The sequence below is a fragment of the Astatotilapia calliptera genome, chromosome 19, assembly GCF_900246225.1.
Source record: "Astatotilapia calliptera chromosome 19, fAstCal1.2, whole genome shotgun sequence".
In the NCBI taxonomy this organism is placed as follows: Eukaryota; Metazoa; Chordata; class Actinopteri; order Cichliformes; family Cichlidae; genus Astatotilapia; species Astatotilapia calliptera.
The window spans coordinates 8,618,606-8,636,665 of NC_039320.1; the positions used below are offsets into that span (position 1 = coordinate 8,618,606).

General features: G+C 42.5%; 3 protein-coding genes across 3 annotated transcripts; 2 read left to right on the top strand and 1 right to left on the bottom strand.

Annotated features, from left to right (window-relative positions):
* Positions 1-2,092: 2,092 nt before the first annotated feature.
* Positions 2,093-4,206, bottom strand: fam167b (family with sequence similarity 167 member B). Its single transcript, XM_026152184.1, has 2 exons — positions 3,808-4,206; positions 2,093-3,346 (listed from the first exon to the last, which is right to left on the bottom strand). The coding sequence occupies exons 1-2, from the start codon at positions 4,138-4,140 to the stop codon at positions 3,083-3,085; spliced, it is 597 nt and encodes a 198-aa protein (XP_026007969.1). The 5' UTR covers positions 4,141-4,206; the 3' UTR covers positions 2,093-3,082.
* Positions 4,207-6,213: 2,007 nt separating this feature from the next.
* LOC113012497 (myotubularin-related protein 9) lies at positions 6,214-14,665 on the top strand. The gene is made up of 11 exons (XM_026152749.1): positions 6,214-6,662; positions 7,458-7,566; positions 7,700-7,825; positions 9,522-9,695; positions 10,240-10,457; positions 10,532-10,693; positions 11,582-11,723; positions 11,982-12,202; positions 12,288-12,439; positions 12,586-14,510; positions 14,619-14,665. Exons 1-10 carry the CDS (start codon positions 6,478-6,480, stop codon positions 12,684-12,686), a joined length of 1,590 nt encoding a protein of 529 aa, XP_026008534.1. The 5' UTR covers positions 6,214-6,477; the 3' UTR covers positions 12,687-14,510; positions 14,619-14,665.
* On the top strand, positions 14,643-17,712 carry LOC113012498 (L-threonine 3-dehydrogenase, mitochondrial). The gene is given in 7 exon segments (XM_075410361.1): positions 14,643-14,842; positions 15,423-15,620; positions 15,708-15,857; positions 15,950-16,122; positions 16,201-16,291; positions 16,374-16,643; positions 16,729-17,712. Coding segments are annotated over 7 exon segments (1,218 nt in total). The 5' UTR covers positions 14,643-14,652; the 3' UTR covers positions 16,875-17,712.
* Positions 17,713-18,060: the final 348 nt, after the last annotated feature.

The window sequence follows — 18,060 nt, forward strand, 5'->3', positions numbered from 1 at the left end:
GCCGTAGTACTTAATCCTCTGTGTCTTCCATATGATACTCATTTCCATGTGTCTAACTATTGAGGTCCCGCGACCCACATGAGATCACACAACTCCTGAAGTATGCCACTTGTGATCATTTCAACAGTCTTAGTTGCGCTCTCATTTAACACGGCGTCCGCGCTCTGCCAAGGCATATTTGGTGTCGAGCTTGACTATGTCTGCTTCTGCACATCCCTCCAGGGCCCCTTTCATACGTCTGAGTGTTATAGCAGGTCATGGCTGTCTCTTGGGAAGGAAAGAAGATACCGTTGTGCCTGGGTGGCTTTAGGACCGAGGGTGGATGATGGAGATGGATGTGCTGGAACATGTGGGGATGTTTTCCCTCACTTACACCGACAGAAATCATACAATCATCAGCATTTCATATCTCTGTTCATCCATACTCATGTCTGCTCCTCCCATCTCAGAACAAGCCTAACTCTAATTCTAACTTCAACCAAAACTACTTACAAAAAGGCTGTTTAAAAAAAGAAAGAAAAGAGATATCTAACCAAAACTTTCAAGCTTTTACAAAATATCATGACTCTAAACGCTTGAAACCTCAACCTGTTTCTGAAAAAGATGGCTGGGAATGTTTTCATTTCACTCTATTCGCTGTGTGGTTTCCTGAGACACTTACGTTGCTCAGATGAGAGGTTTTTTTGAGAAAGCTGTGACCCATTCTGAACAGGCAGGTGTAACACTGTCTCCCATCATATAGTAATTATAACTGATTCAAATATGATAAATAAAACCTCTTTAATATGTCTTTTATGTGAAAGAAAAAGATTTAGGAATTTACACTTTAAGGCGTTTTTTATATATATTCATTCAGTTAAGTCATTACATTCATATTACAACTTGATTTAACAATCTGCATAGAATAATACATTTAATAGATGTTTTACACTTTTAAACATCTGAATGAATTTAACCAAAGTTAAATTCATTCATTCTTTAAAAAACTAAACTAAAGACAAAATCATTTAAAAGATAAAATATACTTGGTCACTGGCCAGCCACATATAGTCTAAAATCAGTGCTCTGCAGCATCCTGACGTGCTAATGAAAAACAAAGAACATCGGACACGAGCTCCTGGTTTGTGTCACTGCAGCTGCTAGGTTGCAGAGATATTTTTGGTTTGTGAAGAAGAGGTGTAAAAAATGCTGGAGTGTGACCTGCCTGTGGCTGCTGTAAGTGTCTGCATTAAAGGACTTTGTTTACTTCAACGTGTTGCTGAGCATTTCTGTATCGGCCCAGACCAGACAGGAGCAGCTGCCTTCATGCATCAGTTTCAGTAAAGCTGTGTTTCCCAAACTTTTTGGCTCGTGACCTTTTAAAAGGGTCGTTAATGGCTTTGCCTAAATCTTACTTGACATTCAAAGTGCCGAAAAATATATTTGATGGGAATACATCTGACTCTTTTCAGAGGTCATGACCCAGTTACTTAAAAAATAAATGAATAAAAATCTGCAGACGTGAACATCATCTATCTAATCATGATGCTTGTAAAAGCATGATGGCAAATAAGAAGTAAAGAGGCTTTAACCTTGCTTAACTGCAGTCCTCACATGGCAGATCACGGTAGATTAAAAATAAAACTTGAGTCATGATTTCAGAGAAGAGACGTTGCTGCTGAGGTATTTAAATGTATTTTAGGGGAAAGCTATTAGATTCCATTTTATTGAAGAGAAGCCAGGCAAAGTGAGAAACTCACAGCCAGAGAGATGAGTAGCATGAGTAGCACTGCAGGCCACAGGGGAAATATGTGATATTTTTTTTTCATTCAAGCTTGAAAACAGCTTCAATATGTTTTGTCTTTATTTCATTTTCTAAATTGTAACATCTCACTTTTGTTCCAAGACCTATTTAGGCTGGCAGCATAATTTCTGAGGTGATGTAAGGTAGTGTGACCTGAACACGTGGGAGGGCTACTTTCATTTCTGTATAACCTTAAAGTTGACCTAACATTTCCTCATTTTCTGTCAAATGAATAAGATCAGAAATGATTTAGAAATCTGTAAAAAAAAAAAAAAAAAAAAAAAAAGAAGAAGATTTTCTGTTGTTTTTTTTATCAGGAAAATTGTTGCTTCTGTTCAGGAATGCAAGTAAATGACTGTAATTCTCAGATAACATTAATTATATTTTTCATTTTATTTTCATTGCAAATATGAATTTGATTAAAGCGCCTGCACGTGCTGACAGATTTCAGAAAATTAAAAGTTCATTTGGTAATTTTCGAAGGCATGCTCTAATGCATGTGTTAATCACTGTATATATAAGTTATATCTGTTCTAGGCACATGACAATGGAGAACAGTCATATTAAACATGAATTAAGTTCCCAATAATGAGGTCAGTGTATGCAAAGTAATCCCCGTGAGCCAAAAGCTCAGGCACAGACTGCTCCAAACACAGTTTCCGACAGTTTTTTCTAATGACCTCAATGAGAGGGGATAACCTTAACAAAATCGCCTCACCTCTTCTCAAGAGGGGCAGCCAATCACAATAAAGGTGGCTTCGGGGAGCTCGTTTCTAACAGTGGGTGGAGTGAACTCAGTAGAAGGTAAATAAGGCATATTTGAAATGTGAATTTCTACTGCACTCCTGCAGAGTCCAAGAATATGAACAGATTTATAAATGAGTTATTGTCCCGCTTAAACTTCTTTGTTCAATATGAATTTGCATCACCAAATCACCTTGGTTTCTGATATTAAAAATATACTCAGTTCACTGAGTATATTTCAGTCTAGCTCTTAGTCTTCATTAATTCTCTCAGTCAACAGCAGAGCTGCCCAGACCTCATCCAGCAGGAAGCTGCGTGATGATAAAGGTGTATGCCCCTGCAGGTCTGTATGCACAGGCTTCCTCATGCATGTCATACCAAGGCACACATCAAAGTCATCAACGTTTTCATTTTCATTCACAGCTGCTAGTGGCTCATCTTTACTTTTGCCCCACTGCGCCATCAACGGAAATAACCCTTTATAACAATAATGCCTACACAAACACAGAGGAGGTGACGGAGCGTCCTCGGTGGCATGAGTGAGGCCTGCGGTCTTTAACACAGTGAGAAACGCCTGGAGTTGATATTCATCTTGGTGAGGCCCAGATGCTTTAGAGGGGTGGACAGAGCAAAGGCAGCCTTCATGGGGATATCACACAGCAGGTCCGACTCCTCTCCGCACTCCTCCAGCTCGTACGTTGCGTCGTCCAGCATCTCCTTGTGACGGTGGCACACTTGCTCCACTTTGAGCCGATGGATCTCCACCCGCAGACGGATCAGCTGACGGGCCAGTCGGTTGTCCTGAACTTGCATTTCCCTCTGAGGGTAGAGGAGGGATGGAGGGAGCGCGTTTGAGAAGAAAGTGAGTTTCAGTGTTCAGTTTAGCAGAACATATGTGGAAGTTTGGATTTGGATGGTGCCTATCTCCTCATCAAAGGGTAAAACTCATGTGGACTACATGGGTTGCAGCTTATGAGAAAACAGGCACCATATTGTTTCGCAATCTGTGTGTTTAGACTTCTTTCCCTTAAGTTAAGACAAGCAGTCATGCAAGCAAGATCACTGACACCTAAAGAGATGCCTATCTGTTTTAAAGGTGAAGTAGGAGATAGATAGCTATCTGTATTTCTCAAGAATGGATAAGGACTCTGTATTATTTATTTATTTACTTATTCATTAATTAGTTTTAATGATTGGAGATTATCAAGAAGTGCAAATTATTTCTCAGGGCGTGACGCATCTTTAGATAAAAATCAAATCAAATTTCTGGAGGAACTCACCAGCTCTTTTCTAAGATGCTCCAGGGCATCGTCCATAGTGTCAAAGCCACAGATGCTGCCCACAACCAGTTCTGACCTCCTCAAAATTGCCGGCACGGAAACGACTTGCTGTCCTCCTGATTCGGGACCGTCCGCGGAATTTCTTTCCTTCCACGCTCGGCTCTGTACGCGCTCCTGCCACTCGAGGTAGGACGGTCTGCGGGTCTGTAACTTCAGCTTCTCCGTGAGCGCTTTCACGCTGTCCAGATCCTCCGTGTCGCCCTCGGAGGACGAGCCGTCTCCAAGCTCCTTAAAATCCATCGGTGCAGCAGATTGCTGATACACGCTGAGCATTCAGGGAGCAGGCTCGCTTTCTGCGCTGGCAGCTTGGCGATTAGAGCGCAACAGGTCCATGCCTCCTCTCCTTTATAGGGAGAAATAGCGCAGTGACCGCCCATCCCGCACAGGACAGGGAGGCTGGAGAGTTTGCAAGCTTTTGTCAGGCGAGGGAAAAAGATATCCTGAAACCAAAGTCTGAGATTTTATTACTGTGCATTCACAAGTTAAATGACTTAAAACTATTTAAAATAGTTTTACATTTATATTACAGGAGAAACTGCCAAAAGAAGAAACGAATACAGATGTATGCATGTATTTCCTGGACATCAGGTTGACGTGCAGGAATCGCTTTTCTCTTTCTGCTTGCCTTGCTTTGCATTCTGGGGTAGTTTTGATCTAAAAGTGGGTCAATTAACTGCGTGCACTGAAGTACAGATTAAATTTCCATCTGCAGTATGAAAATGGAAATAATCAAGTAAAGTACAACAAACCTGCGCCTGGATGTATGAGAAAAATCTATACATACTTACATACTTACACACAGTCAGGTGAAAAACCAAGTTTTCTGTTCAGCTATGTAAAACAGTAAGTAGCCTACAGGCTTACTGTGCAATTTCCCAACAAATTCCCCTCAAGGTCAGACAGAGCAATGCTCAGAAAAACTGCAAAAACCCAGGAGCTCCATCTCAGACTCTACAGGCCCCAGTTAGCATGTTAAAGGTTAAAGTTCATGACAATAAAATTAGAAAAAGACAGAACACGTTGGCTTCTTTGGAAGGGTTGCCAGGAGAAAGCCTCCTCTCTAAAAATAACATGGCAGCACAGCTTAGGTTGGCAAAGTTGCAAATGAACAGTCCATAAGACTTCTGGAACAACATCCATTTGTTTGTCCATAACGCACAGCACCATGTTTGGAGACACCCAAACATAACTTATCAGCCCAAACCAATTATACCAACTGTGAGCATGGTGGTGGAAGTGTGCTGATTTGGGCACCTAGCAGTCACTGAGTCAACCGTGAGCTCCTCTGTATACCAATGCAGAATGAAATGTGGAGACATCTGTCCAACAGATAAAAATTGGTCAAAAAAAAAAAAAAAAAAGCAAAAGAATTAATGTGCTGCAATGATCCAGTCAAAGTACAAAACTCAACCTGACTGAAAAGAGCTGAGCATGAATGAATTCCTGCAAACCTCAATGAGCTGAAGCAACGCTGTAAAGACGAGCGGGGCTAAAACTCTTCCACAATGATGTGACACATCGATAAAGTCAAACAGAAAACTGCCAGAGGTACTTCTACAAGCTTCTGAATCATGGAGGTGGAACCCACCATGACTGCATATAAAACTTACTGGATGCATATCTAAACTAGTTATTTTAGGCCTATGTTGGTCACTTTTTTCTTTCATTTTAAAACTTGTTTGTGGTGTGTTTTCTTGCATCAGTGTTCCTGTTTTTATTATTGTGGTTTATGCTGCATGAATTATATTCCCTGGGGCAAAATGTGTGTTTAAATGGATGGATGGGATAGGACAAAGCATCATATTTTCCACTTGGTTCAATAGCCCACACGTGGGTGCGCTGATACACTGTACTCTATTACGTTACGTTTACTCTTTACAATAAGGCTAGATACTTATTTATATATTTTACAGGTGACTTTATTTAATGCAAAACATCTCAAATTGCAAAATATAATGAAACTAGTCAAAGATGAAAGTTGTAGGTTCAGTACCAGCTACACTTGTTCACACTGTAATGCATCGTAATACCAGCAAAGTGATACTGTGTCAATATTTTGTAGCTGACAGATTTCAATAGTTACACACAGCAAAAGCCAACTTGGCAGATGAGTTGTGATTGACGATTTTTTGTGCTTGAGTATGGCGCCATCTAGTGACAACCTAATATACTACAGGTACTTCACAGTGGCTCTCTTCCCCCCCCCCCCCCCCCCCCCCCTGCAGTGCGTACAAGTTGTGATAAGTGTCACTTCTCACTCACTGTCTCAGGAAACGTAGACTTCCGCCTTTTGTCGCCTAAAGCAGCACATTTTCCACTCCCACGGCAGTTAAGCTTAGCCAGCTGTGTGTGCAGAGGTGTAGCCACATAAGAGGACGACAATGTTCAGGAAAATATGAAGCTTCTTCTATTTATAGACTTCTTATCGCCAATCAAACAGAGCGCGGCTGCAACGCTGCCCAACCAGCTGTGCGTGCAGAGGAGGAAGCCCGCTTTCGTTTTCTTACAAGAGAGGCGAGGACGTGATTGAGGTGCTCGGCCACTTCTGTAGTTTAGAAAGAACAGAAACAAAGTTCTGCAGACGGACTTTGGGTGTTTGAAGGGGAGCTGATGGAGTTTGCTGAGCACATCAAGACGGCCAATGTGGAGGATGTTGTGCTCCGACAGCCGCTGCAACCCCCGAGCAGAGGAACCCTGTGCATCACCGGCCACCACCTGCTCTTCTCGGACAGGGAGGAGAGTGACTCCCGGCAGGTTTTATTGCTCCTTAGGAACATCGATGCCATTGAGAAAAGGTGAGGGAGGATTGAGATCAGAAAGGTGATAAGGAACCAGATCAAAAACGTGTCTTATAAGAAAAGTAACGAGTATCCTGCAAGAACAATGTCGCACTTTTCTCTATCTCAATTATTTTTTAATTGATTAAATTGATGATTAAATATTTGATGGTGGACTTGTGATTCTTAGAACTTATTTATTATGATTATAACTCGCATGATCAAACCAGTAATCACACTAATCAACACGAAACGGTGTGAACTTGCCGGTAATTCCTCTGATCTCTCATTCCTTCCTCAAATCTTTTTTAACCAGTGTGGAAAACCTTACGGGCTATTCCGGCTTCTTCTCTAATGCAAGCCACAGTGAAAGGTTGGACATCCTCTGTGTTGCCATGTCATGCTGTGTGCTGCTCTTGATGCAATTCTGAAGAAGTAACATTTCCCAACAAGATTAATGCAACGTTTTTTCCGTTTGCCACCCTCCACATGCTCAGAGCTGTGTACTGCTTGCAACTAACAGCTTTTTTTCTTCGTAGCTCTCTGAAACCTTTTGTTAGGTATTGCCACCCCCCCCCCCCCCCACACACACACACACACACACACAACCTACCTGACTCGTTTTGCCCACTTTTTCTGCTGCAAGTCGAGCCTCATGCACCGCCATAGGCAATAAATGGGGCTCTTAGAGGGGGTGCATGTTTTCTTTTGTATAAGAATCATATATTTGTGTGTGTGTGTGTGTGTGTGTGTGTGTGTGTGTGTGTGTGTGTGTGTGTGTGTGTGTGTGTGTGTGTGTGTGTGTGTGTGTAGGATGTCTGGTTCATCTGGAACAATTACGATGAAGTGTAAAGATCTGCGTGTGCTCCAGCTTGACATCCCAGGCATGGAACAGTGTCTCAACATTGCACACTCTATCGAGGTACACAACTAATGCAACCTGAAACACACAGGCACAAGAAAATAACTGTTGGTCTTAGAGTAGCCTGCTATTTTTCTGCATATGTTTTTCACTTCTTTGCATGTATCGGTAATCTCTCTTTAACTTTCTGCAGACACTGTCCTGTCTGGACTGCGTGTCCGCAATGTACCCTTTCTTTTACCGACCTGTTGATCTCAGCCTGCCGGAGCAGTGGGGTCTCTCATCTCCTGAAATGCACTACAGTCAGATGAAGGAACTTGTAAGCAACATATAAAACTCTGTATGCTTGTTTTCTGCTGTAGATAATTTAATACTTGTAGACACAGACATTTTTCAGGTAACATTTTCCAATAATGTCCCTACAACCACATGACAGGAAAATGCCAGGGAAGTGTAGGGGTCGGGATTCAGGATATCCTTCTTGCTTAGCTTTCATTTGTTTTCCCCTTAACTTCAGAATGTGTTGCACACAGCTTGAATTCATGTATAACACACCAACGTCTTCCCGTGGGAATGGCATGTTGCTATGGTGAAGGGTCGCAGCTGAGGGCAGCATTTTTGCATGTGTTTTACAGACACAAAATTCCCAGAACATGTAGGATATCTGTGCTTTTAACCAGACCAGCCTGAGTAGTGTTTTTCACCCATGATAAAGTGGCTGGAATTTGCAAGTCCCAATTATTTCTCTCCCACCGACTCTTTCCATCACGACAGGAGCTGAGCTGTTCTGTCTAGTTATAAACTACGAGCTTCAACCATTCTTACAGAGTTTTTAAGAATACCTTTTACAATTTAGGGAACTTGATGATTAAGTTTCTTTGATAAAATTAAGAAAAGTGAGAAAGTTGTTATAGCGGTAAGGCAAACAGAGCTATAGTGATTTAACTTAGCCTGATACATTATAGGAGAATTCTTCAACAGCAATGATGGTGAAAGAAGCGTGACACCTTACTTTGGCGCAGACCGGTGATTTGATGCACGGTTTCTATGGATTTATGTCATTGTGATGTTTCAAATAAGAGTGCAGGGATGTTTTAGGATAGTTGCTGAGTGGCTTCCAGAAGGACTTTAGTTTAGCTTAGTTTACAAAAACATTAGAAGTAGCTGTAAACAGCTGATCTGGCGCCCTGCAAGGGTAAGAATCAGTGAGCTTCAGAAGCAACATTTCTGAAGCTCACTGATTACTATGCTGTCTTTTTTTGATTTTACCTGTTTTTATAGGCAGGCTCCTCTGGTCACCAACCTCACAGTGCCAAAAAGACTTAAAAAGACTTAAAAAGAGACATGCCCCACGTTAGGTTTTGTGCACATTAAGGAAAGCAGATATTCAGTAGAGGTCTTTGAAAAGGAGCTTTCTTTACTTGGGAGAGAGCCGAGCTACTGTTTACAGTACTTATGCTTAAGTAACCAGCTGGTTAGAGTACATTTTTATTTGTTATATTGAGGAAATGGTACCTATTCATGAGGTTAACCGATTAGAATCAAGTTCCACAATTTGGGTTTTCAGGACTGCACCTAATCAGGTGTGGGTACTACTGAGAAAACATGTCCCTAAAAGAGGCCACACAGGAGTGATCCTGCAGTCTGGACATGAAGAAAGGTTCAGATCTCCCTAAAATCATCCCTGAGTTCATCAACTGGAAAACAGTCTGTCCAGCAGTAGTCATGGTCTTTTATTTTTCTTAATCTCTTACTAAGAAATCAAATAAGCCATAATAGGGCAGTTGTTATTAATTAAAGATCCACTAAGGATTAGCTTGGAGCATAAGCACACGCTTTATGCAAAATAAAAATAATGAGACTTTCCTCACCTATGAACTGGACTACTCCCAGTCTAGCTCAGCTCAAAGTCCCCTGTGACTTTAGCAACCGGGAGGTTAGCATGAATAATAACAGGTTACTTGATACTAAAGCTCACATTTTCCTTTATCGCCTTCTCTCTCACTTTTTTTCAGTATGAGAAGTGGAGACTGAGCACCGTGAACAGAGATTACTCGGTTTGTCCCTCCTACCCTCCGGCAGTCATCGTCCCAAAAAGCATAGACGACGACACACTGAAAAAAGCAGCCAAATTCAGACAGGGAGGACGTTTCCCTGTTCTCTGCTACTACCACAAGAAGAACGGCATGGTGAGGTGATTTAGTGTTCACTTTTAGTGTCACGGTTTGTGGCAGAATGGCTAAAAGCAATATAAAATGTCCAAAAAGTCCAAACATGAACAGAAAACATCCGAGGAAACAAACAATCCAATGACTAACACAGGAGAGACAGGGGGACAATATATAGTCGAAGGAAGTGGGAACGGCTGAGGACAAGACACGGGTGAAGAGAATCAAGACACAGGATAAAATATAACTGACTACCAAAATAAAAGAACTGATTTGCTGAACATGGTGAGCTTGACACAGGAGGATAGACCAGTACTCAGAGGAAAGAGAGTGAAACTAACACTCATAAAACCAGTGAACAGAAGAAAACTGTCAGAAAACTGCAACACTTGAAACCAGGAAGCCATAGAGAAACTCATTCGATAATGATACAAAATATAAGAGAGCCAAAATCAAAGCAATCACACGAAAATAAAAGAATTTAAAGTCCCAAATTTAAAAAAACTGTTATGGTTAAGGCTACACATTTGACTGAACATTGTTAACAGGATGAAAAATGTTGTAGGTCATCATGCGCAGCAGTCAGCCGCTGCTAGGAGCCAATAGGAAGCGCTGCAAGGAAGATGAGCTGCTCCTCCAGGCTGTGATTGAGGGTTCGGACAAAGGCTACATAATTGACACTCGCTCCATGCAGCAGGCTCAACAGGCCAGGATGACAGGTGGAGGGTTTGAGTCTAAATCGTTCTACGACCGCTGGAAGAGATTTCACAGACAGATGGAAAGGTGTGTTTGCTGACTGTCTGATAATACTGATTTGTCAAACTTGCTTCGCTACACACTGCCTCATATGTGTGCAGGGGTAAAGCTCTCCAGGAGAGCCTAATTAAACTGGTGGAGGCTTGTGGTGATGAGTCCAACAACATGGACCGCTGGCTCAGTAAGCTGGAGAATTCAAAGTGGCTGTCGCACGTCCAAAATGCTCTTTCTACTGCCGGCCTGCTGGTGGAGTGTGTGGAGAGGTATGAATAACACCCACACTCTTATGACTTGGAAAACTTTATGGTAATATCTTGTGACTAATTCAATTTTATCTGGAAAGTACCAATTTACAGCAACTCCCATCTCAATGTGCTTTTTATTGTAAAGACTCTATAATATTAGAGAGAAAACCCACCGAGGATCAGCACTTTGTGACAGTGGGGAGGAAGAAATTACTTTTAACAGGAACAGAGCTCGGACATAATCAGGATCAGGGACAGGCAGCTATCTGCCTTGACTGCTCTAACTCTAAGCTTAGTCTTTAAACTTTCCTTTTTGCTAAAGCATATAGTTAGGGCTGGATCAGGTGACCCTGAATCCTCCCTTAGTTATGCTGCAATAAGTGTAAGCTGCTGGGGGATTCCCATGATGCACTGGGCTTTTCTTCTTCACTCACTGTGTTAATAGACCTCTCTGCACTGAATAATACTTGTTATTAATCTCTTTCTCTCTTCCACATTATGTCTTTATCCTGTTTTTCTTCTCTCTCCTCAACCAATCACAGCAGATGGGCCCGCCCCTCCCTCAGCCTGGTTCTGTTGGAGGTTTCTTCCTGTTAAAAGGGAGTTTTTCCTTCCCACTGTCGCCAAAGTGCTTGCTCATACGGGGTCATGTGATTGTTTGGCTTTTCTCTGTATGTATTATTGTAGGGTCTACCTTACAGTACAAAGCGCCTTGAGGTGACTGTTGTTTTGATTTGGCGCTCTATAAGTAAAATTGAATTGAATTGAATGTAGACACAAGGAAGTGAGGGCAAGTCAACAACCACTTGTTTTAAATCTTGAAGAAACAGAAAGAAGGCCATAACTGTCTTCCTTACACACAGGTTTGTTTTTCTTGTACATGTTAATGAGTGTTGTTTCTTCCAGGGATGGCCATTCTGTTCTTGTTCACGGCTCTGAAGGGACAGACTGCTCTTTGCTCATCAGCACTCTGGCTCAGCTCATCATGGATCCATGCTGCCGCACAATGGAGGGCTTCTTGGGACTGCTGGAGAGAGAGTGGATACAGGCGCGTGCCAGGTTTTAAGTCGGGGAGGATTACAAAGAATTTTAAATGTCTTTTTTTCTTGATTTGCTCCCATAAATGTTGTCGAGAATCCAAAGAAATGCATTGTAACATCGGGGATCTCTGTCTACTTCTGACACGAGTTTCCAAACAAGCGGTGAGCTTTTAAAAATAGAAGCACACCCAGCGACTACAGGACTGAGCCTATCTGTTGCCACAAAATTAGATCCTAAAAGCTGACACGTGTTTGTGTGTTTGCAGGCAGGACACCCGTTCCAGCAGCGATGCGCTCACTCAGCTTACTCCCATGCTCGTCTCCAGCAGGAGTCTCCGGTGTTCCTGCTGCTGCTGGACTGCGTGTGGCAGCTTTGGCGGCAGTTCCCCTTGGCTCTGGGCTTCTCTGAGGCGCTGCTCCTGCGACTGGCGACTGAAGTTTATGCCTCGGATTATGGCACCTTTCTGTGTAACAGTGATCAGGAAAGGTCAGTTTTTTCTACATATTTAAAGATTGCTGCCGAGTGTCTTCATTTCAAACTAAGATTCACACTTTGTTTGCCCTTCAATCAGGTGTGCCTTGGAAGTAAAGGAAAGGACTCACTGCTTGTTCCGGGCTCTGCTAAGGCCCACGGAGAGGGATTACTACTCTAACCCCCTGTATGAACGCACTGAGCTAGCAATCTGGCCCTCAGTTCATCCTCAGTCCCTGCAGCTCTGGAAAGGTGAGCTTTGCCCTGCACTTGTTTTCAGACCTCATCTTTTTTAGCCTTTAATGTAATTGCAGTGTTGCTGTTCTGAGCTTATGTTGTTACCGCTTTAGTTTAGTTTAAGTGTTGGTGCTCACTCTGCCCCGCTGTCTAACCCTCAGGCTATTTTTTGAGGTGGACCCAGCAGGTTCGTCACCTTGAAGAGGCTCAGGAGGAAATCAGGAACATGGTCATTGAGTGGGGGAAGTTAGCACGCAGCTGATGCCTCGTTCGTGTGAATGAGGTGGGATCACATGGTTCCAAGGAGTTAAAACAAAATACCTGATTTTGATTTGACCTGTCGCCTTCAAGGTTGCCCGCTGGGCACTTCTGGACTGTTTTCGCCCTGGCTGAAACTTGTAGATCACTCTGAACCTGGAAGTCCCATTCTTATTGCACACCATGGATTTAAAAACGTCTATGCCAGTATGATCCAGCTTTTATTAAAGATACTTACCTGTGAAGAGGACAGTGTACCAGACCAAACAGCAGACTCCACAGTGTTCCAGTCAGGTGAGGAGTGTGAGTGCGTTGAAAAGGCAAGACGATCTTCATGTTCCTCCCTTAGAATGATATTCAAGTTGTAGGCTCACGATTTTAGATGTGTTCCAACACGCATCACATTCAGAAATGTGCAGGGGGCAGAAGAATTCGATGAGGATTAGACTGACTTGGACAAAACCGTTAGATTTTGGATACATGTCTAAATTCACCTGTTTCACAAAGCTGTGGATACCCATTGTTAGAGATGTTAAGCAGGAAAATGGCACACTGAATTGTAACTAAAATGTTTTTCAAAGAAGGAAAAATCACCAACAGTGAAGCTGTCCAACCACTCAGCTCTGTTTACCGCAGTGGAAAATCTTAGTCTTTTTGAAGACGTGTGAAGACTTGCCTTCAAAACGGCAGTAAAGACGTAACAGTATAGAGTATATGAAGTGTCCCTCCTACCTCAGTCAGACTCAGACCAGTTTAGCAGAACAAACAGAAATGGCTGGCGTCCTCGATGCTTTATATTTAGACAGGATCTTAAAACCGCAGCGGTCCGGAGGTGACACAAACTTGAGAGAAAGATCAGCTAAATTTAAATTAGGTGCTTTTTATTGACAGAGTTGCAGAACTTTGTGATCCTACCTTGTGTGAATTAGAGAAGATGAACCTGATGAATGTTAACAATATGCAATGCCTAATGTGTTTTAATGTACAGTATTTTTTACACTTGCATAAAAGTTTTCTTACAAAAAATGTGGTGCTTGTGTGATTTTAATACACTAGGCTTGTGTTTCGGTCTAGCATTTTCATATATATTTATCCCATATTGTGTTAAATAATGATTGATGTTACTCTGATTTCTCTTTTCTAACCTGTATGCTAAGATAGCCTGACTGCCTTATGACTATAGATTTACATTTACTAGACTGAAGCAGGAGTACCTTTACAGCTCCCCATGCATCACTATGAACAGGCATATTTCACCAACATGTCTAAGTGATTCCTTCAGAACTCCGGAGCTGTTAAATACAGAGGACAAAACTTGCCAAAGCTTTGTTATTTTTCCAGTGTTTAGCATAATTGCAAAGGGATAATGATTTCATGATATGTATTCACTCATAAATATTATGAATAGAAGTCAGCTGTATAACAGACACACCTCCCAGTCCTGTTAAGCTCAGCTAAACACTCTTCACAATGCAAATCCCTGTGCACAGCAAGTCAGCATGTTTGCACACACGTTGCTTTGCACGCTGGAGACTGTAGTCCTGCTCAGTCAGGAGCCACAAGCCCTGGTGATTACACAAAGTGGAGAAGAACCACATAGCCCAGCATGACTTAACGCACCTGCTTATTTATCCAGCTTGACTGGGTGAACTGAAACGGTGACCAATGGGCTGGTAATCTTTTTGATTCTCACCCCTAAATGCTGTCTTATCAGCTCTTATTTTATAGATTAGTTTAGTGGACTAGTTGTGAATTCACTGTTACATCTGCTGCTTGTGGAACAAGAATCATCTGCCTGGGATTCTTTTTCTAAATCATAAGGACACAGGTAATACATTTCCCCCTTTTTTAAAACATTTCGAAACATCTTGTTTGTGTCCAGGTGTCATTCGAGAGATTTTAAAGGGTTTGGTGTAATATATTTGCTCTGCTTAAGTTTGGTGTAACTTTGTCAAGGACTGCTCCTGGACATGAAACCGGGTGTGCGGGTCTGTGTGCCCTCTGCGGCGGTGCTGGGCCTGTTTTGCCGAGGCTGTCTCAGCAGGTCGCGGAGCTGGCCCGGCCGCAGCTTCAGTTCCACCTCCAGGGAGATGAGCAGGTGGAACAGCCAGGAAACCAGCCCCCCATCTCCTCAGGAAAACGTGCGCGTGCTCATCACAGGTGATGCAAATTTCCATCCATCATTAACGCACAATAGTTGCTTGTGTGTGACGTCGATGTATTCAGGAAAGGACTTTTCCACAGTTGCCCAAACACTGAGCCTGGGAAGCTGCCATTGTTTTCTACCACTTTCACTGCGCTGCCTCTGTTCTGAATTGTTGTGAGAGAGAATGAGTCGGATCGTTTCCAAGCAGAGCCCCAGTTTCAGATCAAATCAAGTGTAGAAATATGATAATGAAGAATTCGTTTTACTGGAGTATCAGTGTGAAATGCTACAAACATGTGCTGCAGGGTTTTTTGAGTTGTGTTCACTTTGCTCCAACAGCGGGAGCCCATTTTGATTCATCACAATAGAGTGTGTACAGACAGTGCTAGTGAAATAAAAGGGCCAATGGGTGACTGTGGGGAGAATAATAGCCTGCTGTCACTTTTTGTCCTAGGATCAACAAACAAAAAGCTTTATTCATCTGAAAGTGAAAACCAACAACATGGATTTGACTTTTATCGATTTACCAGTCTTCCACAAATACAGATTATCTGTGTGCACAGGTAGAAAGCTAACGCCTGCCTTTGTCTGCAGGTGGGCTTGGGCAGTTAGGTGTGGGACTTGCACAGATGCTGAGGTGAGATTGTAGAAATTCCTGAGTTCTTGAAACTTGCTAAAAGGTTTGAAGTTTAAATATCATCATACTTTTGTTAATGTCTAGAAAACAGTATGGAAGGGACAATGTAATCCTGTCAGACATCAAGAAGCCTCCACCTCACGTTTACGCCAATGGTATGTAAAATCTAATTCAAGTATGCATATTACTTTAAAAGTTACCGATTACTTTACTTTTTTCCTGGCATCACTGTTGTTTTTTAGGCCCGTTTGTATACGCTGATGTTTTGGACTACAAACACCTCCGAGAACTTATTGTAAACAATCGCGTCACTTGGCTGGTCCACTACAGCGCTCTGCTTAGTGCTGTGGGTGAGGCTAATGTGGCTTTGGCACGAAAGATCAACATCACAGGTCTGCTTGAACATGCACATCCTTTACACATAACCAGGTTTTAAGGAACAATCAGGGTTGAACTCGTGCGCTCTTCTTTTCTGCCCATCCAGGCCTACATAATGTGCTGGACTTGGCCTTAGAGAACTGTTTGCGCCTCTTTGTCCCCAGCACTATTGGGGCATTTGGTCCCTCTTCTCCACGTGACCCGGCCCCTGACCTCTGTGTTCAAAGACCTCGAACCATCTACGGCGTGTCTAAAGTGCATGGTGAACTGATGGGGGAGGTAAAATGTTTTTTGTACACGTGCTTACAGAGACGCCTGTGACTCCATTTCATTTTCAATCAGCTTCTCTTTCTTTAGTATCTCCATCATAAATACGGCTTGGACTTCCGCTGCCTGCGTTACCCTGGAGTGATATCAGTTAACACACCTCCTGGTGGTGGAACTACAGGTATTACCTGTGTGTGTTGTGCAAATGTACTCCAATCCATTGGATGTCATAGACTAAGTGCTCCGGACCTCTGTCTTCGCAGACTACGCTGTTCAGATCTTCCATGATGCTCTCAGCACAGGTCACCATGAGTGCTACCTGCGACCCGACACCCGTCTTCCCATGATGCATATCTCTGACTGCCACCGTGCCACGGTAGAGTTCATGCAGGCTCCAGAGTGCCAGCTGTCACTGCGCACCTACAACATAGCTGCCATGAGCTTCACCCCTGAAGAGGTGGCCCAAGAAATCCGCAAGCATCTCCCTCACCTCAAGGTCACCTACAATCCTGACACTGTCCGCCAGACCATTGGTATGGTATCTTTTTGTTTTTAAACCACTGGTTGGACTGATAATAAACCAATATAAAACTAAATTGTCCTTGATGGTTTTTGCAGCAGACAGCTGGCCTGTAAGATTTGATGACACCAATGCCAGGAGAGACTGGGGCTGGGCGCCAGCCTTCGGGCTTGAGGAGTTGGTGTCGGACATGCTCCGCTCCATCCGAGACAAGAGGACCAGCGAGGGTTTGCCAGTCAGCTAGCAAAACCTGCTGCACCAAGACTAACCAATGCCCTACCTACCACTGACTTTTCTTCAGTCTACATTTACCAACAGCACACTTTGTTTTACTTCACTTTTACAAATTGTCAACCAGTATCATCTGTTTGTCTGGAGCATTGCTGCACCGTGCCAGGGACTGATTGTAAAATGGAAATTCTCAGTCATAACCTCTTTATATTCAGTGGAAAGTGAGATGTCAAACACGTGCACACACACACACACATGCACACACACAGACACACACACACTTCAGTCTTTTCAGGGAATCAGATGCTGTCAAACCTTCTCTTCATCTTTGTGGTTTTTATTGTTCTCATGGTATAAGCATCACTTTACACATGGGCATGTTGCCTCAGGTGGAACAGAAACATTTCTTAAGCTTTAAAGAGTTTCAGATGTTGATCACATGCATGAGCACACCAGCGTGTTTCAGCGTCTGTTACAATATCTAACACAATATGGACAAGTTCCACGTGTAGAACAACAAATCTGTTGGACATTTTGAATCCAGGATCATCTGGAATGACTGACTCAGTTGACTTTGGACTGTAATGAAAAATCATGTATCCTGGCTGTTTTGTAAAGCACTCTTTTATAATATAGGCTATCAAACGAAACTCACAGTATATACAACCGCACTACCTTTGCCGTGGCACAGAACAGGAAGCCTTTACTTTTTTGCCAGCGGTGTGATTACAAATATGAATGAGTAACAGTATCAAATGAGGCCGTATTTACTTAGGAAAACAATATATTAAAAATGCTGTGTACTTTGAATCAGACCTTTAATAATAAAAATGTTATTTACCCAAAGAGCATTGAATACCGTACGCTGCCAAAGTTTCTTTTTTCTGTGTCGTTTTTGCATCCAAAACACCCGATCAGCTTAAAAACAAGAACGCTATAAAATGAAAAATGTAACTTCTATTTAAGAAATAGTTAAAGTTGTCTCATATGCTTTCATTCTCTAATTTGTTTGAGTAACATATACAAAATTAAGGTATTCACCAGCCACTTTGTTAGGTACACCTGTTCTAAATATCTAACTAGCCAATCACACCGATTAAGGCATGTAGAAACAGTCCAGATAGTCTGCTGGAGTTCAAACCAAGCATCTGACTGGGGAAGAAACATGATTTAAGACACTTTAAATTGTTATTTTCAGA